The sequence below is a fragment of the Musa acuminata genome, chromosome BXJ1-7 (assembly GCF_036884655.1).
Source record: "Musa acuminata AAA Group cultivar baxijiao chromosome BXJ1-7, Cavendish_Baxijiao_AAA, whole genome shotgun sequence".
In the NCBI taxonomy this organism is placed as follows: domain Eukaryota; kingdom Viridiplantae; phylum Streptophyta; class Magnoliopsida; order Zingiberales; family Musaceae; genus Musa; species Musa acuminata.
Window position 1 is genome coordinate 11,471,476 of NC_088333.1, and position 25,470 is coordinate 11,496,945.

A 25,470-nucleotide genomic window follows, 5' to 3' on the forward strand; every position below is an offset into this window, starting at 1 on the left:
GTTGTGCAACTGTTCAGAGCTATTAAAGTTTGTTAGCAATTTGCATTGTCTATTAAGTATTTCCTGGAATGTTTGCTTGTGAATCCCGAGTGAGGCGTTTTCTCTAACCCGTTTTTCTCTTTTGTGGGTCCTAAGGGACCATGAGAGGCTTCGGGGAGGCTGACCTTTGCGGACGGACACGCAAGGGTGCCGCACGACTTAGGCAAAACCAGCTAAGGTCGTGACAGATGATATCAGAGCGGGACAAGCACTCATAGAAACACTTGACGTGCAAACGTGGGGGACCTAGCGGGGCTGCGTTGAGGGCAATCAACACACGCGCAACCGTTTGGGGGAAAACGGGCATGGAGATGTAGGGAAAAGGAGTCATTCGGAGGAGCGGGCATCTGAGATTGACATTCAGAGGAATGGGGAACTCTTCGCGCAAGAGGCACCACGAGGACAAGTAAGCTGGGAAGAATACGGAGCACACAAAAGTTGGGATGGCTGAGTTCGAGCTACGGCTCGACGTTGACAACAATACTTGATGGTGTTCAAGGCAAACGAGGCGCTTGGTAAAGGATGAGACCATGCAAGGTGGAATAAGTTGCTCAGCGACCGAAAGAGTTGTGCAAAGCTCCAGAGGTGAGGGGAATTGTTAACTCGAAGAATTCGGTACTTATGCATGGGCTTGTATGCGGACAATAGAATGTTCGTGGCCATCCCAAGGTGACCGAAACTCGACGCCATGGAACATTGAAACTTTCTCTTCGGCATGTGAAGGATACGTCCGTAGGAGGCTAAAGTGTGCAGCGTGTTCAGCATGTTGTTAGGCCTTGAGGGGTGCAATGGGAGCTGTATTGACGTGGAGTCGCAATCTAGTAAGTGTGTTTGCGGGAGGCAAAACAATGCGCAGTTTGTTCAGTAAATCGGAGTAGTCCAAGGGAATGGTGGTCTCCGAAACGAAGAGAGATGTTGCTCCAACGGGATAGATATCCAGAAGGGATAAGTCTTGATTCTCCAGAGGGAGAATCATGTGCAACAGACCGCAAATGTTGAGGAGGAGTACCTCAACAAATAACAACTCCACGAAGCTCAATGGACCGAGCAATCGACGAGGAGTCGTCACATGATCTCGTTTGAGAGAATGCATTGGTGGATGCATTGCGAGATCAAGTGGGGGAGCGACCTAAGGCAACACAAATGAAGGCACACTTGGAGTTGATATGGAGATCAGACTCAAGGGAGGGCTGACCCTTGGAATGGTGGGCGCGAGGGCCACCATCAACTCAATGCAAAACGAGGACCGGAGCAACTTAGGTGTGACTTAGAGAAGTACCCAAGCCGCGTGTAGGGAGCCAACATAGAAGATGGCACATGGAGCAGAGGCACATAGCTTTCCTTGGACAAAGGTCAAGGACATGAACTCTAGCAGAAGCAAGAGTAGGATCATGTTGTTCCATGGGTCCTTCATTCTGACGGAGCGGACTCATCTTGCATGGTGCCAAAGACGAAGGGAGCTTCTGGGCACATGCACCTTATCTCGGAGAAGCATTTGATGGAGGAATTAAGACGACTCAACTTGCGGAGCCGAAGTTGGGTTCAGAAGGCCTTGACATGGGGCAAGAGGACACGGAGGCGGGTACTCTTGAAGAATATGCCACAGTGTTGCTAGTCAAGTTGCCAGGTAGGAAGCGGTGCGCAGCGGAGATTGTGTTGGTAGGGGTAGAGGCCCAAGATCGAGACAATGGTGCACTAATTGCAACGAAGTCGGTAGACTTCGGGAGCTACTAGGCGACGGACTGTCCTAGAGCGGTGCTTCATCTAGGTGTGACCCAAGAGTGGGTGGATAAGGGTCGATTGCCAAAGGAGCGAACAAAATCGAAGGTGGAAGAGACCCTGCGTTGTATTAGCAAAGGCCACACATGGAGGAATCACAATTCAAGTTCATCCCACAGGGATCAGAATGCAATAGTGATGTCACCAAGAGGCGATATGGTGCAGCATATCGTGGTGGAATAGTTCGTAGCAATGCGATACACATGACATAGTCCCGTTAGAGACTAGATCATACGGAGGTATAATCGGGAGCTATTAGAAGCTCCACTTCGATGAACAACACGATGACAAGAAGGGCTATGGATTCAAGGAGTGAAGGCCATGGTACCATAGAGGCGGGTCTTCCATGCGTGCATCAAATCTTGCATCACATGAAAGCCTTAGTTATCAGCATATGAGGGCTATGTTCCATCAAGGGAAAAGTTCGAATACAGGTACTAGTGAGTCACATGGGAGGGACTTGATCATGCAGAGGTATGATCGAAGCAGCTGGAGAGTTGGACTGCTCCAGAGCCCATATTCGCTTAAGGGAGCCCGACAAGTCAGAGGACAAGGTCGAGTAAGCGAACGTTGCTACCAAGGAAGCTAAGGAGAACAGAATCGGTGCAAATCCTACAATGTGATGGTAGAGGCCATGCATGAGAGTTGCAGTATGTCTTTCCATCGATCAAAGGGAGCTGCTTGGAAAACACAAAGGTGTTGAAGCAGGGGGTCAAAAGGGGCGAGGAAGCGACGACGAGTCCAAAGGGACTTAGCTACCCAAAATCAAGCATTAGTTAGAATGGAGGTGGACTAGGGGAGTGTTATAGAGATATATCTACTGATCGTGAAGAAAAGGGATGCATATGCGAAGCGACGGATAGTAGGGCCATGGGCATGGCAAAGCCATGGTACCGCAGAGGCGGGACTTCCGTGAAAGTCATTAATCCCTTGCTCTCATGGAGGGAGAGCGCTTGGTCGTGAAAGCGACCGAGGAGGTAGAGCATGTAGAGGCAAACTCCAAGTACCGAGACAAGGCTGAAGGGCAGAGGCCAAAGAACTTCGTAAGACCGGTGTCAACGAGCTTCTCATCAAGATAGCCAAAAGTGAAGGACTTTGGGTCATGCAAGAGTGCACAAACAAAGAACGAAGCAAGCAATACGCGGTACCGTACCTTTGCTACTCAGTGGAGTAGGCAGCCGGGTTGATGGAGAAGACGGTACAATCCTAGAGGCGACCAAAACTACTAGAGACTTACTCCAAGTTGGGGTGAAAATTTCCTGCATTCCAGAAGTTTGTTGACATTGAGAAAGTGAATCACAACTAACTCACTCAACGCAAGGATTGCAAACACTTCAAGCGCTTCATAAGTGTGAGCAAAGAGCAGGCGAAGGCCAGTAACTAGCTCGATGCATGGAGTACAACCTCGAGGAGGCGGGTAGAAGTGTGAGCAAAAAGCAGGCGAAGGTCAGTAACCAGCTCGATGCATGAAGTACAACCTCGAGGAGGCGGGCGAAGTCAAGAAACATTCGCCTTCTCAACTCTTAAGAGAATGAGCGAAACCGAGTACCCCAATTCTCTTATCTATCCAGCAGAGGAGCTCTGCACAAGTTCAAAGACCCTTCGAAGATAATGGAAGACAATAGTTGTCAAATCCTCACCAACGGTGATCAGTGCTACTGAGAGTAGATTGTTCGCTTCATTTCCCAACGAAATGTCAATCGAAAGCGGAAGTGATGCGAACCTACTTGGAAGTGACAACTAAGTGTAAGAAAAGTCAATAAGCAAATTTTGTGGAGGAAGGACCCAAAACTTCAAAAGTTTACGAGGCGATGCTCGCTAAAGCTCCAACAAGCATCCACCCAATTCAAGCAGCATGAGGCATTTGAGAGACTAGCGCATGGTAAGGATGATTTTTTTCCTTCATCTGGAGGATTTGCAAAAACCAACAGGGATCAACACAACTCAACCAACCCCACACTAGAGTCAGAGTCATTGGCGAGTTGAAACAACATGACGGATCAAAGGTTCGACTACTCAAAAACAACGGCGGAGAGCAGTTGAGAGTCAAAAGACGCATTGCAGTTGGAGTAGAAGATTAAAGACTCAGCAAAGGCGAGCAGTTATAGTGTCGGCAAAGGCTTCGACGAGGACGTCGAAGGAATAAGTAGGGGAGAATGTTACGGACAAACTTCTAAACAGGATGTTTGATGTAATACTTATTTATGTCCATGTCTTTTGGTATGTTCATGCTTTGGACAGCATGTAGAGGAAAGATCGAAGGCTTAACAGCCCTAATTTAGTTGGGTTTGGTGGCCTTCTTCGGCTTATAAATAAATGTCATATCATGTAGACACTTGTGAGAGATATTCGATCTGTAGTGGACCATTTTGGCTCTTTATTGTGTAACTGTTCAGAATTTGTAAAGTCTGTTTGTAATTTGCATTGTCTATGTAGTGTTTCCTTAGAATGTTTGCTTGTGGATCCCGAGTGAGGCGTTTTCTCTAACTCCTTTTCTCTTTTGTGGGTCCTAAGAGACCATGGGAGACTTCGGAGAGGCTGACCTTTGCGGACGGACACACAAGGGTACCACACGACTTAGGCAAAATCAACTAAGATCGTGACAATACGAAGCAACAGTATGACCAAGTCAATTTCCAACTAATTACATGGATGCACATTCAGCATTATTCACCATCAAACATAATGACCAAAGAAAAAAACTGTAATCATTTCAGTAACAATATTTTTTTTCTTTTAGAATGAGGATAAAATATCAATAAGAAAAAAATTGTCACCGCAAGAAAATACATAATTCCTGACAGTACATATTTATACACAGTGCAATACAAAAATGTTCACCTTACAAATTTGCATTATTTGATAGTGCATGATTTCACCAAAAATTAGTATAGTTCTATAGCACATAGGCATGCCATGTTGAATTGTCATGCTTTCCTGTGTTAGAGAAGAAAAATATTAATGTACAAGGGCTTGTTTATAGATAGTTCAGAAATTTGTGACAGTCCAGTAAAATATGTTCTTTTCCGATGCTACTTTGTTCATCATGCATCTTTCCTACGCTAAGGAATTCCATCTTTGCTTCCATCTACACAACCAACAAAATCAAGATGCATAGAAACTGAAAAATACAAACATCTAGTATTTCCAAGTTCATTTTGGACATAGATCCCAAATAAACCTGATTATATTCATAACACACAAAAAAGGAAAATTTTAGATAGATTTACAAGTTGCCTCATAAAGTTTCTAAACAACAGAAGAATTTCCAACATGCTATCCACATTTGTCATATATTAAGATATCAACTTTCAATCAAAGTTTTGAATAACGTGTGCCATAATCTAACCGGCCATCAGACAACCAGTATGGTACACCAGCATAGACACCAAGTAAAAAAAGAAGGGATTAATAAAATTATCGAGTTTTAAGCATCATGTAACACTGAGTGTACCTCCTAGTTCATACTGGTTTTATCAAGAATCGAGAAGGTAAAAAAGGAATCAGTAATTTCAAGTAAAAGGTCATGAGATGACGCTTCAGCGTTAGAAGCAAAATTAAAACACTACTAAGCAATTTAAACTCAATGTTTCAGTTGTTCACCCAGTTTTCTGCTCCTCAGATTTGCATGTAAAACTATTCAAATTTGATACTAACTCATCATTAGGATTGTAAATACCAGGAGCCCTGAACTCAATTTGGTCACAGCAACAATCAAGGATAAACTTGTTCATCCACCAAGAAAAATCAAGAGGCACATTGCCAAGAAAGGACTCATCATGCTTGTAGTAGCAGCCAATGAAAATATGCATCAAGCTTAGCTTCATACTGAGGCCGTAAAAATATATAACTATGTACTAGCTAGAAAATGTAGTATTTGAATGGATCGACTTTGGAACTAAACACTTTCATCAGATTAAAAACTTAGCTAGAATGTTGGTAACAAGAACTAAATTGGATCACTTTTGGCTCATTTTTTTGAGAATTTTAATGGATCATGCCAATCCCCCAGCTTCACATAAAGACAGGACAATCTAAAATTTTGTACTAGCTAGCAAAATAAGTATGTCCAAATTCATGACTTAGGATCTAAATAATGTCATCAGATACAAAGTTCATATGGTAATTGGTGAAAACAAGAGAGAGTGGATATGACTTAGTTCCTTTGTGAAGTGAATAACAACTTTGAGTTAACCTATAACAGGAATCCAATTATGCGTAGCTAGCTCAAGACCATACTACTAGAACGGAAGGAATTAAACACTTGAATTGTCACAATGAGACCTAAAGTGCAGCACAAGTTATGGTCAATATACTGAAAATTCGACCCATTAATTCAGATTCAATAACAACAAACAGCAGGCAGAATGTCCAGACTATATGAAGTCGGCCACAGATCTTTTCCCACTGTTTAGCTCTGTGTACCTAAATTCCACAGTTAAAATAAGAGAAATCAAATCTCTTACTACAACAAGATATTTTGAAATCTTCCTGTACTCATACCACTAATGCTAATCAACTCACCTCTACAATCTTAAACAAAATTTTCTCATTCTATCCTCTATCCGGATCACATCTGACTATTCATAAAGAAAAACATGTCTTATTATATCCTTTTAATAACACTACACTTTTACCTCAAGATCATCATCTTAGCTGCATTAACTTTTCTGGACATGTAATCAACAGAACTAGAAAAAACCACCACTTCAAATTGTCTTTGCTTAACTTTTTGACAATAAATGTATGTCAATAAATAGTGAGAACACCAACATAATTATAGGTTCTTAACAAGAAATCTGCACCATTTTATGGACATTCTTAAAGAATCCATGGGGAGAGACATTCAACATTTACATGCAACAACCATGGATTTTGACATATGAGGAACTTACCCAGATTATTAAACATACCATTATTAAAAAAAATGTATAACATGCGAGAGACATTCAATGCTTATATCTAAAGCACCACTTAAAAATAGATTTTTTAGGTGTATGATTATAGCATTGATAATTATTGAACACCAAAGCTCTGCTCCTTTATTGGGTACAGATTTGCACTATATGTATTATAATAAGTGAACAAATAGCACTTGGAGGATAAGTGTATATTACAAACAATCAAACATCACCAAACATAGTTCAAGGGATTCTTACCAGCACAAATAACAATAGAGTTATTGGTGAACTATCAGGTTAGTCAAAAACTAATTAGAGTCGGATCTTCACTTCTGGTGAAAATAAATAACCATGAGAAGCATGTCACTATTTGAAGCAAACTCCTAAGTCATCAGATAACATGATCCTTCACACCTCCATGGCTTCTTCATCTGGACCACTGTTATCACAACATCAGATAATTTGTTATGTCGAGTTTGTTTCAGAAGATAATGCAGCAACTATCTTATCCTTGGTTTGCTGTTCAGAGCCTGGTGATTTGATGATGAAAGTATGCTGAATAGTATCTTCGCCACCTGAGACCTTTGATTCAGCCACAACAATCTCTGCCTCCTTTAAAGCTTGAAAAACTTTAGAAACAGGATGGGTATTCAAAGGAGAGCTAACTTGCACAATCACCTCATCCTGCTGTGCTTGAACATCAAACTCAGGACAACACACTCGAGTACTAGGATCCACCATACCGGAATCCAAGAACATCTCCCTCTCAGATTCCATCTCCTTCAACCTCTTTTGGAGATCTGTGATATACGCAATGGCATCTCCCAGCAAGGATGCCTTGTCCATCTTTGAAATGTTAGGTACCACTGCACGCAAAGCATAGAACCTACGGTTGAGCTTTTCCCTTCTCTGGCGTTCTGCTTCAACATGATTGAGAGGTTCCTCTCTTCCATTTGCAGGCTTTCTTCCCCTCTTTCTAGGCCGCCGCTCATCTAGTGGGCTGGCCTTTTTGTCTTTGCTTGAAGCATCTACATCTGCATGGTCACCTTCCAATGCTCCAATATGGGCAATCAAAGCCCCGGCTCTTGAAGTACCGCCTACACTAAAATCAATCTGTCTCGGTGGTGGCTGTATTGACTGTTGGGGCTTGTGCTGATTCGTCTGGATCTGGAATTGGCCAAGTGAAGGATCTCCCCTCACTCCATTGCTATGATTAACGGCTTCACTGGCAGCCACTATGAGACCATTACCAAACTGCTGCTGATGAGAATTCAGACCACGGACATGGTTCCAGCTGAAACTCTGCATTCCCTTTCGAACATTTGGAAACAGCATCCAACTTCTGCTGCCACTCTTCAGCTGTGTGTCCCAAGAATTATCCTCTACCTTTGTAACCAAGATCTTGTCATCGACATTAGGAGTCCCAAGATTGAGGTCCTTTCCAAAGATCTTTGTGCATGCCTCGGGCCCATTTCTGTCGTTCTTCTCGCTAGATCGAGGCAACTGTGTGTGAATTGTACCCAAAAACACCGACTTTATCGTCTGCAAGGCATCAGGGCTTTCCGTTAGCGACCTGACAGATCCCAATTCGAGGACTCCCGTCTCGAATGGCACAACAACAATCGTCCGGAACCCGGCAGAAGCTGCCAAGAATCCCCTGTAGCAGTAATCGGAGGGCGAGAGGATCCAGAGGTGCTTCCCGGCCGCCAAAGCCCGACCGGGAGCGCCCTTTCCCCGAGGAAAGGAGAAATACATCGACACGAGGAAGAACATCTCGGCGTCGGTGACCTGATCGAGGCGGAGGGCGTAGTTGTCCTCATCCGACCCGCCGAAGAACACGTGGAGCTTCTGGAGCACGGCCATCCTCATCTTCTGCCGGGGCTCGTCGTCGCCGCCCGACCTCACGGCCGCCGCCGCCGCCGCTGCGGCGGCCTCTGCGCCGTCGCGGGGGTCGCGGCAGGACCCGTCGCCCCAGCCAAGGACGAGGTCGCCGGACTTGGCGCGGGAGATCTGCCAGAAGATGGCGTAGTTCCAGCCGAGGCCGGGGCGGTCTCGAGGGCCCTCGACTAGGTCGAGGAGGCGCCTCTGCAGGTCGGCCTCGGCGGAGGAGGAGAAGGCAGCGGCAGTGAGGCCGTCGGAGGAGGCGCGGCTGGCGGCGAGGTAACCGAAGGCCTCAGGGCCAAGAACGGCGGCTGCCATGCGCCGCTCCTCCTCGCTCCAGGAGAATTCCGACATCGGAGCTTCCAAATCTGGAAAGCCGAGGGACTGGATCGAGTCCTTAGATCTATCGACGAGGAAATTGCGGAGTTAGGGAGGGGGTTGGGAAGTGAAAGAGTGGTGAAGTGGGGGTATTTGGGGATCCATGTTTGTAAATCGCGGATTCTCTCCAACAATTGCAACGATGTATTGTGATCCAACCATCAGTGATTTAAGAAAGTAAAGTCGTCCTCACGACGTGGACGTTCTAGATTTTAGAACCGAAAGCCCCAGTAGAAGTAGCGTTGGATAGGATCTTCGCCTGTCTTGAAGGGGTTGAGTTGTCGTGATCCGAACTTATCATGATGACGATGAGCATTCCTTGGTAGTACGATGATTCGTCTTGTTTCGAGGAGCCGAGCCGAGCTTAACGATGAGCTCCGGTCACAGAATACGGCTCGGGTGTATTGGCTTGCAGAAGTATCCGTATGTCGAGCTTACCGATTGACATCGGCTCGCGCCGCCTCCCGTGTCGACAGCCACCGCAACCTGCTATTCGTCCCATCCCCTACCACCACCACCACGACCCACCATGATCAGTGCCACGGAGAAGAGCAGTGCCAGGAGAACACCTTCAAGCTTTTTAGCTCATGGAAGAAGAAGAAGAAGAAGAAGAAGAAGACAACGATGAGGAAGCAAACGGAGGAGGAAATGAGCCCCAACTCCAAGAGCTCGGGACTAAGGGACTGCTGTAAACTGTTTGAGGTCTCTCTTCTGTTTCACATTCATTCTGCTCCCTATTACTGGTTTGTGCTTAATTAGTGGCTTGTGTTTGATCCTATTTGAGAGAGTTTTTGTCTTCTTTTCTTTGCAGTTGATATCTTTATTCTTGATAACTCAGTGTGTTTTCAAAAGAAGTTTATTAGATATGCATCCTTCTCTCATGATAACTGTTTAACCACACACTCAATCCAAGCATCAACCAGACAAAAGCAAACAACTCTCCCTACTCATATTCTTAATCAATTGTCTGACAATGCAATAGCAGGCATTGCAATCATGAATCCCAATAATGTGCTGAAGTCAGTATCCTCTCCTACCATTAGGACATGGCTCCCAACAGAGTCAGATCAGCTAATATTCTCCTGATAGCTTGTCTATATGTTTAGTTCACAGTGGTAACAACTCCTTTAAAAACTTGGATTAGTTTCCTAGAGCAGATGGCTCAAATGGTTATTGTTGATGTCATGCCAACTGGATTCAAAAATATTAACATTTTATTGGTTGCTTATAGGGATTAGAATATGTTTATCCCTCTTTTTAAGATTCCTGTATTGGTAGGAGTCTGTCTACTAAATTGCTATGATTTTTTCTTTAACACGAAGATTACAAGAAAATTGATTGCCACTGGTTTGAAGGATAAAAGATGTGTTGAGACTATGTATGCTCAATCCAAAATTTTATGGAATATCATCATGGGATGGCTCTGTGGCATGATAACATTTTTCCCTCTAGTGGATGAGTAATTTCTGAACCAAAAAAGTTTGGCTAAAAGTAATCCAAGTTCTCTAATCTCAAATGGGCAATCAAAAGCAATTTAAGGATTCATACTAAAAAAAAAAGAGAAAAAAACAAAATTTGTTTGTGACATCAAAACTGATTAGGAAAATTCTTAACTATATTTAAGATAAGGAGGAGACCTTAGTGATAGAAGACCTCAACTTTATTCTCTTGAGGAAAATCCTTTATTCTGTTGAGGGAAATCCTTCCTCATAATATGTATAAATAAGAGAGGGACATGTTAATGTATTTAAGCTTTTTCACTTTTTCAATAAAGCTTCTTCAATAAAACTTTTTTATTTTTTCAATAAAGTTTCTTCAATAATTGTTCTTATCTTCTATTATTTTCATTATGTATCAGAGTAGTGAGAAAAGCGAAGCTTCGCTCTTGCCTTCGGCCAGCGACCAATGTCGCTAAGAAAAGCAAAGCTTCGCCCTTGCCTTTGGCCAGCGACCAATGCCGCTGCAGCCAAATTCCTAAGAGGCTCCACGGCCAATCCTCATCTTCCTCACCGCGATAGTCTTCGTTGATCTACCAATAGTCGACGGACTTAAGGAGAACGAAGGGCGAACTTAAGGGGAACGAAATGAACGCCTGTGCCCTCACAACATCTCTCTATTCTATTGAAAAAAATCTTTTCTCCTAATCTGTATAAATAGGAGAGGGACATATTAATGTATTTAAGTTTTTTCACTTCTTCAATAAATTTTTTTTATTTTTCAATAAAGCTTATTCAATAATTATTTTTATCTTCTATTATTTTCATGAAATTATTTATTTTTTTAAATGAAATATGATGATGATATGTCTCCCTTCTTACTTTGACGGTGACAGAATCTAATAAAACTCTCCTTTCCTTTTTCTTTTCTCCTTTTCCTCTGGAGTCATTGTCCTTGCAGCAGCTCAGAAGAACCAAACTGAGCTCATGATAGGGTCTCATTCTCTTCTTGTCTCTAGTGTAGTGTGGCAGGGAAAAGGATTAGCCACTGTGTCATGATTCTTTGATCATATCCTAGCACAGCAAGGTATGCATCCCCATATCTTTGTCTCTTGCCTTTAGCTTTCCTCTTGGGTTTGCTTATAAAGAGTGGGAAACCAAATGGAATTGGAACTGTGTAACAATGAAAGGGATAGGTAGTGGAAGGAAGAGGGTGATTCAAGGTCTTCAGCCTCTCAGAGTTTGCAGATGGAGGCCACATCTATCTTCCTCTTCTCTGTCTGCCAACCAGCAGGGGGTATCAAGCTTGGATGACCTTCCCATTCAACAGAGCCTGCTCTTATCAGACAGTATCAATGTCCTAATTTCCTCCATGCCTTTTTCTTTCTTCACTTCATATTTTTGTTTAGTGCTGCTACTCTATACTGTATGGTTGTTAAGAGAGAACAGCATAATGCCTCACTTCTTAAGCTTGCTGGAAATTGTGTACTCCATTCTAGATTTGGGTTTAGACTAGAGATTATGGGGTTGATTATTGGAACATATATTATTGTGGACGAGTATTAGCTAAGTATTCAATTCAATTAAGTAGCTGATTTTGGTGCTGCAAAGTTCGGTAATATTATCTCTCAATTCAACAACCTAGCTACATATCTGAGTGCCATAAATATGGCATTTTGAGGAAAAAACTATGCATTTTCATTCTCTCAACTACATGTTCATAATTAATATGCAGAAAGTATGCTGCTTACCAAGGAAATCTTGGGGGATTGTTTTACCCTACTAGAGTTGATCAGTTAAAATTATGTATTGAAAAAGGTATATAGATGATTGGAGTCAATAAAAGTTAAGAGGTTAATCATATTTCATGGTCCTGAGACATCTTAGTTTGCACCATGTTTGGTTACCTCAGATAAATTGAATAAGAATTTCGAGATCATCATGAACTGACTAATTGGAATTCTTAATATCCTTAACTACCATCTTTTTTCTTGGTTTTAGGGTTTGAGGAATATGCAGTCACGGTTATATTCAGCAGCAGAATATTTTGAACTGTCTTACATGAATGATGATGGAAAAGAAATGTATGTTTGGATCTACCTCATGCCCTATTCTCATTCAAGGGATGAGATTATGGATGATAGAACTCTTCTTAATTTGCAGGGTGATGAGGAGTTTGAAAGATTATGCTGTTAAGGCCATAGCTAATGCCGTGGATCATTTAGGTTCAGTGTCATATAAGGTAGACAACCTTCTCAATTACGAGGTTGATGAGGTCTCTGCAGCAACTTTTGAAGTATCATGCATGAAGCAGGTATCATTCAGTAAATTGTCTTCTCGTATACTGATGTATGAGCTTATAACCTGATCATCATTGTTTCCGACTTCAGAGACTTCGAACGTGCCAGACACGTATCGATCATGAATGTCTTTCTCAACAGTCTCTTTTGATCAAACCTCCAAAGTATCACAAGCACTACATTCTACAAGGCAAAATACCATTCCTAATTCATCAAATTCAATTGCAATGCATTCATTACCACCAGTTTTCTGGCTATAGCTTCCGTAGATAACTAATAATGCTGCAGTTTCTTCTCTCTTGTCATCAGGTCAATCCACAGCTGATTCTGGTATATCTATGCTAAAGTGCCAAGGATTCTATCCACCTAAGGAGAACAGCAAACTGAATCATCATCAGACTGGTAACATTGTCTTCATTCTCTGATACCATATGAAAATATGTAGCCGAGAAAATGTAATAATGTGTATTTTTCCTCCAGCTTCTTCAGCAACTAGGCATTGGCAATCTCCAATCAAGTATGCTGTTCTCCGTTTTAAGTATGCTGACGAAGTCTGGAACCTGAATCCAAATTGGTTTAGATTGAGAATGATTCTTGAGTGCTACATGCAGGAACGTTCATTCACGGTCTCCTTCACCCTGTCCTTCAAAAAGTGAACAGTATTTATCACCTTCTCAGACGATGCATTCAATTGAGAAGATCTCTTACAATGGTAATTATCTTATTGGAATTGGCTTCAATTAAGATATACATATGATTCATGTTTTGCTGTTTGTAATACTTCACCACTTGAAGCTTATAATCCACTTACAGGTGCAAGATCAGCAGCAAGCAGACCAAACATTCCCAACTCATCGAAGAAGGTAGACCCATCCAACTTCATTTTGCTGTGTTATATTCTGTAGATGATTTATTGTGATCATTAGTTCTATAACTTGCAAAATTTTGAATATGCTCAACATATGTTTGGTGAAATGAAAAACCATTTAATGTTCTCTTCTTTTTTTCTTTTAATTTTCATTGCAGTATATCATGGAGACACAGAATTCACTTCCAATGTGTTTGCATGCTGAAAGGAACAATCACAGTGAGACAGAGAGGAATCCAACCAGAAAAAGAAGGTTCCTCAATGCCCTGATCATGAGGAACAGGTCATGGACTGATGAGTCTCTCTACAGCTTCTTGAATGAATATTAAGGATTTCTACAGAAATCTAAAATAGATGATAATAATAAACCATGCGAAAGCATTTCCTTCATTTTTGTTGATTCAAAAGCATTGGCTTTCATGCCTCTTCTGCTGTAAACAGATGTGTGTCTTCTTGCAAGGCAATATATATGGTACCAAAATCTGAATCAAATGGTATTCCAATGTTCCCTGTTCATTTTGTTCCCCAGCTGAATTCTTGAAGTGCCACTCTGCTTATTCCTAAGTATTTTATATGTAAAAGCTTTGTGACAAGTGCATGGTTTAGATTAAATTTGGGCATATTCCCTTAAAAATCCATCCATTTTAGATTATTTTATTTTTTCTAAGTACCCTCAAAAATTTGCGAGTGTTTTTGTTCTTCTAATGAAAAAAAAGAAGATTGCAGTAATAAAATAGAGGGAAAAAACCCAAAATGAAGGGTTTTTTAGGGAATTCATCTATTAAAATTTATTTGATAATATTGTTCATGCTTCTAAGAAAATTATAATTAGAGCAGGTAATATGTCTTCAATTTGCAAACTTGTACGGTCTCATTGTTTAGAGGTTTTAAATTGAGAGAATTAAAAAATGAAAAAGAATTGAGAGATAAGAAGGATTCTTAACTATATATTGTTTAAAGTATTTATCAAGAAAAAATATATTATATTTTCTAAAAAAACTCTTATCTTTAGGAAATTCTTATTATAAAGCATCCCAACTTTGAAAATTTTTCACAAATAAATTTAAAATATTCATTAAGAAAAAATTACCTAAAATGAATGAATTTAAAAAAATCCTATCTTTGAAAAATTCCTGTAGAGCGTCCTAACTTTAAAAAAAATTATACAGCATTATTTTTTTGCCCTACTGTAGGGCTCCTATTGTACCCGCCTCTTCCTCCACTGTCAGTACCTCTATCACCTTCCCCTCTCCTTTATGTCTTAGCTTATGCGAGGATAATGAGAGCTATGGCTACCACAACCCCTTCTTTCTTGCATGAGGGTGAGACAACAACACAAGGGTAAAATTATTTTTTCACTCGATCAATAATGTTCTACATAAAATTTTTGAAGTTGAGATGTCTTATGAAAATTTCTCAAAGATAAATTTTTTTTCAAAAATATATTTATTTAAAATTATATATATTTTTATAAAAGATAAATGATGAAGATAAAATTTGATACAAAGAAATTTGGATAAAATATCAAAATTTTTACCAACTAAATTAGTTGATACCTTCTCTAAGTGATAATATATTACGTATCATTTTCATTCCATTCTCCAAGCTGATCAAACCCGACTGGATCGGACGGTCCAATGTGATCTCGATCGAATCAACATTCCATTATTTATGACGTATTATGTTCACTTAAATAATAAAAATAATAGGACTTAATGCGAAAACGCAAAACGTTGAGGGACTAATATGAAAAAAAGTACTTCGATTTATTTCTCCGAAGCACCCCAACCGAGGACACAAAAGCGCTTCGTCTCCGCCCTCGCCCTATTCCAGACTCTACTGTTGCGCTTCGGATCGAGGCCTTCGATTAAGCTGCTGAATCGCCTTCCATGGTAACGAACGACATCCTTCTCCTCTTTTCGTGTTCAAATTTGTTTGATTTGGGAGTTCTTGAGGGGATTTTTGATGCCGATGTTGTGCCTAACGTCTCCCGCAGTCGGCGCTGTTCAATTTCCACTCGTTCTTGACGGTGGTGCTTTTGGTTATCTGCACCTGCACCTACATCAAGATGCAGTTCCCTGCCATCCTCCAGAAGAGGACCGGGTATGATTCTTGGCCTATTTCCCCTTCTTGGTTATTACTTTTTCTTCATCGTCGATCCTAGGGTTGCATTTTTGAGATCCTGTTTGCTTTGCTGATACTAGGAGGTAGGGCGTAGAGTTTATATTTTAATGATTTGTGGGTTAAGAGAGGTTGAAAGCATGATAATAGATTTCTTTAACATCATTCGATGGAATTTAGCATATTTACCGAGCAATCAAGTTGAATGGTAAAGACGTGATGGAATTTGAAGGATTTAAGCATATGGAGAGAAGCAGATAAAATCCTCGAATTTGAAGAGCAGTCTTTAACTGCCGAATAATATTATTGTTATAGATTGGAAATTTCCATTGTTGAAAAAAGGTGTTGAAAAGGATTAATGGTTAAAACAAATATAGAGGATTGACAATCGACTATCTTTTTTTATTTTGTGGAATATTGTCAAAATAAACACTGCGAATGCCAGTCCCAAGCCCAAATGAAAAATATGGAGTGTTGCGTTAGGTCACTGACAACCAGCGTAAAACAATGTCAAATCGCATGGGCATGGGTCTTAACCGATTTTAGAATCAAATTAGGTCGCCCGAGGCACCTTCACTACCACCTTGGTATCCCGAATTGCAAATGGTGGGCTAGGAGGTCATCCAAAAGTGGCTTATCACATCAGCTTATGGCTTTGTTGTTGTTGTTATTGTTGGAATATTGTCAAAATACAAGGTAGTTTAGTCTAAAAAATGATAGAAGGTTCAAGCGAATTGATAAAAGTCAAGTAGGAAACATTTAGCAGGTTGCTTTACTGATATTTTTGCAAAGATTGTCAACAAGGATTTGAATACCAGTCCAGTACTGGTTTTGAGATACTATTGGCCCAATATACTGATTTTTTGGGCAGTGTATATAATTGTATTTCAGTATCATTAAAAAAATTATCAGGCATATCATTATCAGTTCCTGATCGGACTCGCAAATTCTGGATTTTACATACCAGTTCAACTGGTATTCTAACCCTTGATTGTTAGAATACCAGGTAATTCTTGGTTGCTTGAAAAAGCATCTTTGAACTTCTCAAACAGCAATGCTTGGTGTGTCACAGGATTACAGATCACTTATCAGTTTATGCAATGTTTAGACACATTTTTTCTTGAAATATGCTACAAAACATCTTCAAACTATGCAGCAGAATCTATTACATTCATTTCAGTAGTTATTGTCTTCCAAGTTTACTCATGTATGATTTTAATTGAAGGGTTTAAAATTTGCACAATTAAATGTTCACGATATCAATTTCTAACTCCTAAGTTATTACACTGTAGCAAGGAAAATATCTATCTTGCAGTCAAGTGTTTGATAAATTTATTTTTTGGCAGGTTTCGTGGCTTCTTTTGGAAGGCAGCCAGAATAGGTATGTTGTTCAATGTTCAACCTTATGATGTATTGCAAACAGAAACCTGCATGTGTTCTATTTTATAAGAAGGTTTTAGAGCACAAACTTTTGCAGCAATAATGTAGAAAGCACTTTATATTTGAAGGCCTGAATATTTTTTGGCTCAGTTTGATTAGGAAACAGAGTGTTCTGGATGCAAACTGTAAATTTTGATGTTGAACATGATTGTTTCTTACAGCATGTTTGATTATCATAATGCTGCATATGTTATATGTATATTCCACTTGATGGTTACCAATTATGAATCTTGAATTCTTTGGTTTCTTGATTTGGAAAGAGCCTTTAGAGGAGGTTAAACTAATTCATAATGCCTCACAAGAGTATTTATTCCAAGCAGAAATTTTAGATCTAAGCATCCAGCATCTTGACTGGTATGACAGTACTACTACTATATGTTCTGACAACTTAGTCGTGGAGCATAAACAAGGTCAAAAGTTGATGCAGCCTTAGATCACGACTACAAGGTGTCGACCAAGAACTGACAAATAGGTGATAGAAGTGAAAATGATGAAACTTAACAATGTTCTGAAAGCAGCCATAGCTTGCAGGCGTTCAAGTTTTCGCATAGTGCATATGCAGTCCAGATTATATCCAAAATAATATATAGTTGAGCACAAACAAAGAAATGTACAGTAAAGGTTTAATAATAAGGACATATATGACAAATAATTTGGAATGCTGAAAAGCCTGAAGCTTGTCGATAGAGTTACACCACTTGAAAGAGATAAAATTGGAGGTTTTCAGTCAGTAATTGATCCTTAAATTTACATTCTTCTCGATTTTATGGTCACTCCAAGATACATATTGAAATGGAATAAAAATAAAAGAAATTAAATCAGCAAATACATGAGGAATGTAGAATCTCAAGTCACCCTTTTTCTATTAAATGCTTGAACAACATTAGTCACATCTTTCTTTTAACTTTAGTAAAACTTCTTTCATTCTGGTCAGCCGTTTGGTTAGAAGATAAATCTCCTATATTCTTTAAGGTCCATGCTTGCAAATTGATTATTGCACTTGCAATTGTCTTCATGCAAATGCATTGATTTTGGCGAGAGTGTTTTTTTTTAAACAAACTTTTCCTTCTCTTTGTGACTGTAAACATCAATAGAGATAATGATATGACTAATAGTTTTTTCTTTTGCAAAGTCTGTTCTCTAGAACTAACTTGTTTATGTAGTTTTAAATGATGAAATACTATATGCTGATACTGAAAGGATACTTATTATATAACTTTAGGATATAAATATGTTACTTTACGTAAAATTAATATACGTAATTAGCCACATCACATTATAGAGAGAATAGCCAAATTTCTTTGATGTACACAACACTTTTTGTAACTTTGATGAGAACACAGTTGACAGTACCAAAATTACACACAGCTCTTGAAAGAGGGTGAAGGTTAACAAACTGAATCGTGGATGACTTAGACTCAAGAATCAGTTTTTGTTGTGTTTGTGACTGTATAAATATACTCTCTCAAATTTTGGCTTAGTGTTACGCTGAAGAAAATTTAGTCAAATTGGCTTCCCATCAGTGGTACAAATTTCCATCTCCATTTCATCACTTTTTCTATGATCTATCGATCAATAACAATCTCTGTTGATATTTTGCTATTTCATGGTAAGAAAATTTTGATACTTATTGAAGCCTAGGGCATATTTTTTGGTGACTCACCACTTCCTGCGTTTTGTAGTCTTGTCTTCATGCTCTCCCCCACTTGACCCCACATGACGTTCAACAAACGCATTGCTCTTATCCGAGGTCCTTGCGAGTCCTCGTCGTCGCTGGTGGATTCAGAACTGCTCGAACTAAGAGCGACAATCTTACCCTTGTCCGATTTGGGGGGGTGAATGGAAGCTGTTAAAGCATTTAGTGTCTGTTTTTGTGGGCACTCCCTCACCATGTGCGGCCCTCCGCACAAGAAGCATCCGCCAGGTTTTGGGGCCTTGCCTTTCGGGCTTGGCCCTTTGTGGGAACTTTTCTTCTTTTGTTCGCCCCCGAGGTCCTTCCCTCGAGAATATTTTGGAGGGCGATTGCTTGAAGATTGTTTCCTTCTTCCCGGGTCTTCAGAGGAAACAAAGTTGGTGAGCCTTTCTGTAGGAGCAATTGCCCTGACCACATCGGTGACATTCCTTCGATTTAGTTCTTGTTGAGCCCATGGCTTCAAACCATCGAGGAAGCTGAACAGCTTGTCCTTCTCGGACATGTCCTGTATGTCCAGCATTAGCGCAGAAAATTGTTTCACGTAGTCTCGGATGGAAGTACTCTGGCGGAGTTGTCTCAAGTTCCTTCTTACGACGAACTCTGTGTTCTCTGGTAGGAACTGAGTTCTCAACTCCCGCTTCAAGTCCTCCCAAGTGTCAACCCGACACCGACCTTGTTGGATCTCCTCCCAACGGGTTCGCCACCAAAGTTTCGCATCTCCGTTCAGATACATTGTTGCTATAGAAACTTTGGTATCTTTAGAATCGGGCCTCGTAGCTTGAAAGTATTGTTCCATGTCGAACAGAAAATTCTCGAGCTCTTTGGCATCTCTGGCCCCTCCATAACCATGAGGCTCAGGTGCCCTCAAGCTTTGTGGTGGTGCAACACGGGTGTTGCTTCCTCTCGCATTTAGTGCTCTTGTGAGCATGGCCACCCTTGAAGTGAGTTCCGCCACAACATCCTACAGGTGTTGCACGGAGTCTTTGGTGTCATCTGACAGTCGGTCGACTAGGGCTTCGACCTTATCGATCCTGGGCTCCGCTTCCTCTTGCGAGCTCTCTACCCCAACAAGCCTTTCTTGGCCATGGTAGAGTTCCTCCACACTCGCTTCAAGAACATCCAAGCGGTTTCCGCCGTTGTGAGTCTCTCCTTGTCACTCTTCTTCCCAGTTGGCGCTCCAGATTGTGCCTCCTCCGCTCGCGAAGAGTAGCCAACTTCTCGCTCATCATGTTCGCTGCCGCGCTCCTCTTGAGCGGCTCCAACAGCATGAGAGCGAGTGTACACATGCAACCCACCTGCGGCTGCTTGGGGCAAGGGTCCGGCTTGCCCCGTCTTGCTTGATTCGCCACGATGCTTTGCCATGGCAAAGTTGCGAAGTTCCTTCGCTGCTCGCTTGAAGTGCTTGCCCGCTCTGATACCACAATGTCACGACCTTAGTTGGAATTGCCTAAGGCGTGAGGCACCCTTGCTGCCAAGACGCGAACTTAGCTTGCGTTGCCTAAGTCGCGAGGCACCCTTGCGACAAAGATGCGGACTTAGCTTGTGTTGCCTAAGTCGCGCTTCGCCCTTGCGATATTGCTCCGCAAAGATTAGCCCACTTGCAACCTCTCGTAGGTCCCGAAGGACCTGTAAAAGAGAAAGTTGATTAGTTCGAAAGAACGAGCGACGGACAAGTCCCGACGTCTCGCGAAAGGAGGGGAAGCTTTACAAGCAATTTAGCGAGCACCTTGCGTGCACAAGAGAAAAGAGGGAGAGGGGGAAAACAAGGACTTTAGAGGGTTGAACGAACAGCTGCAAGTCCACAAACAGCTGCTCACCGGGTGCCGGGCGCGACAACAAGTTCCCGTCAAGGTAACGTGCGAACTTGCGAAAGGTTGCTCAACTTCCGACACTATACCGAAGCCCCATCCAGCCTTGTGCCACCCGAGGGGTTCAAAGGGGTTGAGATAGCTGACGTTTTGGTGAGCGGAAGCGGACTGCAGAAAACAGCCCGTGGCACATGAAAACGGAGCTGTTTTGGGGATGTTTTGCTCGGTTCGGTGAGCGGTCGCTTTGTAGCGCTGTAATTTGTTCGAACTTATATTTTTACAAATAAAATAACTCAAAACCAAGACAAAACATGCTGCCAAGCAGCTGTACATGTAGATGAGCGCGACGAACGGTTCGTTGAACGGAGTTGTTGCGGGTGCGCGACGACCGTTCATGACAGTTTGGTTAAAAGATAAATCTCCTATATTCTTTAAGGTCCATGCTTGCAAATTGATTATTGCACTTGCAATTGTCTTCATGCAAATGCATTGATTTTGGCGAGAGTTTTTTTTTTTGAACAAACTTTTCCTTCTCTTTGTGACTGTAAACATCAATAGAGATAATGATACGACTAATAGTTTTTTCTTTTGCAAAGTCTGTTCTCTAGAACTAATTTGTTTATGTAGTTTTAAATGATGAAATACTATATGCTGATACTGAAAGGATACTTATTATATAACTTTAGGATATAAATATGTTACTTTACGTAAAATTAATATACGTAAATTGCCACATCACATTATAGAGAGAATAGCCAAATTTCTTTAACGTACACGACACATTTTTTGTAACTTTGATGAGAACACAGTTGACAGTACCAAAATTACACACAGCTCTTGAAAGAGGGTGAAGGTTAACAAACTGAATCGTGGATGACTTAGACTCAAGAATCAGTTTTTGTTGTGTTTGTGACTGTATAAATATACTCTCTCAAATTTTGGCTTATTGTTAAGCTGATGAAAATTTAGTCAAACTGGCTTCCCATCAATGGTACAAATTTCCATCTCCATTTCACCACTTTTTCTATGATCTATCGATCAATAACAATCTCTGTTGATATTTTGCTATTTCATGGTAAGAAAATTTTGATACTCATTGAAGCCTGGGGCATATTTTTTGGTGACTCAATCTTAGTGAACACATTGATTATAACCATTGGCACTTGAATAATTTTAAGTTGCTTTGGAGTCTAAATCTATTGAATAATTGCAGAAAATAGTGCCGTAGTGCACCTACACTTGGTCACCCAGACATGCTATGATTAAGTCATTAAGGTGCTAGATTTTCCTTTTATTTCTTTTCTGATACAGTTTGAAGCATTGGAGAGCATGAAATTAGTGGATCCTAGCCTAAGTCTCCTGAGAATCGGAAATTGACTAGAACTAGTTGATTCCTGTGGCATCATGATTAATTTGTTTCAGTGAGTTATTTCCATCTAAACTGACCCAATCCCAACCCAGATTCTAGCGTCTACCTGCTATCCTTGTCCTGAAATATCTTTGAACCTTCACAAAATTATCTTAACAAACTTTCTCCTGCTTCAACCCAATGATCCACCCGCATTACTTTTTCATAGTGCGTTTTATATAATTCTACTCTTTCACCAACCAGAATCAGTGTGTTGCTTTTCAGTTGGTTCACCTAATGTAGCTAAAGTTTGACCAACTTTATATCCATATTAACCTGTTTAAGAACTTCATACACTCCAACCAAAGAACTGACATTTCTTTGGTAACAACACCTTTCATTTCAGAAGAATTTTGATTCAACATGCGTCGCTACCTTACAAATGTCATTGCTTAGGAACCTGAAAAGCATGTGTGTTGGCCTTGGCATGCTCTTGTGGCTTCTGAATCCAAAAGAAAAAGGAAATTGGAGGGTAGTGGTAGCTTGTGATTCATCATTGATCCAAAACTGTGCACTCCTGCCGTATGTGTTATAGACACAATTCAATTGGCAATTCCTTGTCTAACTCATCTTGGATACAGCGGACCGGGAATCTTAGACTGACTTGACATTTTGTTGTGACGTATGACTTGGTGATTCAAAGATTTGGTGGATAGACCAACCGACATATTGGTGCAGGATAGCACCAAAATGAACCCATACCGAATGAAATCCATAAGATCAACCGTGTGCCTGTTAACCGTAACTGATCATGTTATGGTATATCTCAAGTATAATAGGGTTGGTAACTTAATTTTAAACTTCCTAACTTAGCTGCCAATCATGCATCTTAATCAAGGCATTAATCGAAATTAGCTAATAACCAATCCTGATTTATGAACATCACTAGTTTGTTTGGTAAATTAACTCATGTGAAAAAAAAGCAAAGAACATTCTAGTTTCTTTTTCATTCATTTGAGTTGTTGCATTATATGCCATGCTCCATAAACCCATACGGATATTTTACGTGATAGATAATATTACTTTCTTTCGTGACTTCTTGCTTATAGTTTACATACATGCATGTTATCTAATGACCACCTCAATTTTGCTTCAGGTGAACGCCTAAGCCCTTGGGTAGCCGTGGGTTGCTTCGCCATGGGCATTTCCATTATTATCTTCTGAGCAACGGAGGTGGGTTTGGTAATTTACATTGTTTTTTTTAATATATCCTGGAGTGCATCTTCTTCGTTGACACATGTAGAATGTAAATTTGTTGCGAGGTTGAAGAAAGATGTATGTGCTAACAGGAAGAAACCTTGTACGACATTCTTCGTCCATGGAATTGCAATGACATTTTTTTTTTCCTAATGCTCTGATGTTAAATTATATGTGCTTAGTCGCATTTTTTTGCTCCTTTTGTTGACGTTCACATTAATATTTAACTCCCTGTCGAATTCCATTGGCTTGCTCGGTGAACCGAGCTTTATCACCGGAAATCATATATGAACACCACGGAAGCAACATATATTTCGGAGTGGAGCTTCAACGTCGAACAAGAAGAAGAAGAAGAAGAAGAACACGCATCCCCCCTTCGGGTACTAATATGAGAAACAGTCGTCAAGCCTTGGATCGATCATCACATGTCGCGATTCTCCGCGTTGCTGCCGCCATTGATAGGGACGCTCACAATCTTGTTGGCGTCTCCCTTCACCACCACCACCTCCGTCAGCCCCAGCTCCGCCTTCCTCTTCTTCGCCTCCACCTGCCTCTGCGTCGACTTGTAATACATGGCGTACAGTACCAGCTGCGCCACTGCAAACATCACCCCCAGACCATTGGGAATCTGTGCAAATGGGAAACAGATCAGTGCCCGGGCCACCAGATCAGATGCAGTAAATTTTTTTTTTTTGTTTCTTCTCAAGCCATCAATAACCAAGCCATTGATCGTACTGCAACTGCTGTGCAGTTCACATGGCATGTCTGTACCACACGGCCGGTGTGGGCCATTAAACTGGTTTCACTGCATGGGGTTGTGGAGTCGCTATCAAAGCAATGACAGTATTCCTATTTCAACTCACTGTGATGTACGGATCGAAACGGATGAGTGCGTAAGCGGTCCAGCAAACGCCGTTGAAGAAGGAAGCAAGCGAGAGGGAGAGCGGCATGTACTCCACGCTCTTGCTCCGGATCACCATTTTCTGCAACACAAAATAATGCCCATCATCACTTTTGTCTCGAGCCCTAATTGTTGCCATCCGAAAAGGTTCACGGGATGAAAGGTCAGCATGCGTGGCGACACGTATACCGACGCATGAAGACGACGACGAGCGTCTTGTTCCGCTGTGCACCGATGCCGCAATAATTGCCACGGAAACAGTCCAGTTTTTGGCTCCGATCTCCTCCCAGGCCAGTCGTGCCGTGTTAGTTCACCATCACAGTCACATTTAGACCAAGCATCGATGATGGAGCCGACTTACCATGACGGATAAAGGAGCGGCGTACATCATGGTGCCGAAGAAGACGCAGAGGACGCCGACGATCATGGAGCGTCGCTCGTGTGTGTGCGCGAGCGTGAGCACCAGCAGCGCGACGACGCCGACGAAGGCGGTCTCGGCCAGCAGCATCACCAGCACCTTCAACCGTTTGCTGCCGGAGGAGTACACGATGAAGAGGAGGACGTAGGAGAGCTCGATGGCCAAGCCTGACCCGTTGATGGTGATCACCAGCATGCTGTGGGGGTGCACCATGGGCAGGCCGTACACCACCCACATCATGCAGTTGAGCAAGGTGGCGACGTAGGGGATCGGCGAGAACTCCTGCACCGATCCCTTCTTCCATATCTTGACGAAGGTCGGGCTGTCGAAACATGACAAACACAAGATATTAATTTGCTCCCACATGAAGGTGAATTCTTAGTACATCAAATCCACGCTTACACTGGTGACAAAAACAGGCCCAGTGCAATTGCATTCCCTGCCAAAGTAGAGCGAACACATCACTTGCAAAGTGTATACTCACCGATCAACAGACCAAAGAACTAAATACCAAGGATCAACTCGGCATACCTAAGATTCCAACTGCTGTTCGAATGGCATCAGCAGAAACCATGATCACAGAACAAGCAGAACACCAGGACTATGAAACCTACTGAGGAGAAGATATCTCCAGGGAGAGGAGAAGGGGTGCTTAAATAGAGGAGGGAGGGAGGGAGGGAGGGAGGCGGTGAAGGATAATGGCTGCAACAGATGGAATGTAACACATGGAACGGAAGACCGGAGTTAAGGTGTGGATATGGATACAATGGCACTGTCTTCAAGATGTGGAAAACCCTAGCTAGTGCCAACCGACCCTCCCCCTGTTTCAAACTAGGGTTGCCTGCCCGTATTTGCTGCAAACTATATATTTACCTCATGCGGTTTCCACATCGTCGAGGCCA

General features: G+C 41.6%; 4 protein-coding genes across 9 annotated transcripts; 2 read left to right on the top strand and 2 right to left on the bottom strand.

Annotated features, from left to right (window-relative positions):
• Window positions 1-6,792: 6,792 nt before the first annotated feature.
• Window positions 6,793-9,051, bottom strand: LOC135678822 (transcription factor MTB1-like). Its single transcript, XM_065192010.1, has one exon. The coding sequence runs from the start codon at window positions 8,952-8,954 to the stop codon at window positions 7,185-7,187; it is 1,770 nt and encodes a 589-aa protein (XP_065048082.1). The 5' UTR covers window positions 8,955-9,051; the 3' UTR covers window positions 6,793-7,184.
• A 221-nt stretch (window positions 9,052-9,272) lies between these two features.
• Window positions 9,273-14,098, top strand: LOC103991896 (probable protein ABIL3). 5 transcript variants are annotated; one of them, XM_065192011.1, is made up of 9 exons: window positions 9,273-9,680; window positions 12,416-12,498; window positions 12,578-12,728; window positions 12,805-12,904; window positions 13,024-13,116; window positions 13,195-13,252; window positions 13,326-13,426; window positions 13,510-13,577; window positions 13,741-14,098. In XM_065192011.1, exons 1-9 carry the CDS (start codon window positions 9,309-9,311, stop codon window positions 13,909-13,911), a joined length of 1,197 nt encoding a protein of 398 aa, XP_065048083.1. In that variant the 5' UTR covers window positions 9,273-9,308; the 3' UTR covers window positions 13,912-14,098. The 5 variants fall into 5 exon arrangements, with proteins under 5 accessions (XP_065048083.1, XP_065048084.1, XP_065048085.1 ...); XM_065192012.1 differs by having other exon boundaries at window positions 9,277-9,680; window positions 13,528-13,577; XM_065192013.1 differs by having other exon boundaries at window positions 9,278-9,680; window positions 13,195-13,231.
• A 1,243-nt stretch (window positions 14,099-15,341) lies between these two features.
• Window positions 15,342-23,402, top strand: LOC135678825 (uncharacterized). The gene is made up of 4 exons (XM_065192018.1): window positions 15,342-15,474; window positions 15,579-15,685; window positions 17,050-17,084; window positions 23,149-23,402. The coding sequence occupies exons 1-4, from the start codon at window positions 15,472-15,474 to the stop codon at window positions 23,214-23,216; spliced, it is 213 nt and encodes a 70-aa protein (XP_065048090.1). The 5' UTR covers window positions 15,342-15,471; the 3' UTR covers window positions 23,217-23,402.
• Window positions 23,403-23,537: 135 nt separating this feature from the next.
• On the bottom strand, window positions 23,538-25,417 carry LOC135678824 (bidirectional sugar transporter SWEET4-like). Of its 2 annotated transcripts, XM_065192016.1 has the most exons (6): window positions 25,100-25,417; window positions 24,971-25,007; window positions 24,512-24,890; window positions 24,340-24,430; window positions 24,113-24,232; window positions 23,538-23,877 (listed from the first exon to the last, which is right to left on the bottom strand). In XM_065192016.1, the coding sequence occupies exons 1-6, from the start codon at window positions 25,140-25,142 to the stop codon at window positions 23,633-23,635; spliced, it is 915 nt and encodes a 304-aa protein (XP_065048088.1). In that variant the 5' UTR covers window positions 25,143-25,417; the 3' UTR covers window positions 23,538-23,632. The 2 variants fall into 2 exon arrangements, with proteins under 2 accessions (XP_065048088.1, XP_065048089.1); XM_065192017.1 differs by lacking the exon at window positions 24,340-24,430 and having other exon boundaries at window positions 25,100-25,412.
• Window positions 25,418-25,470: the final 53 nt, after the last annotated feature.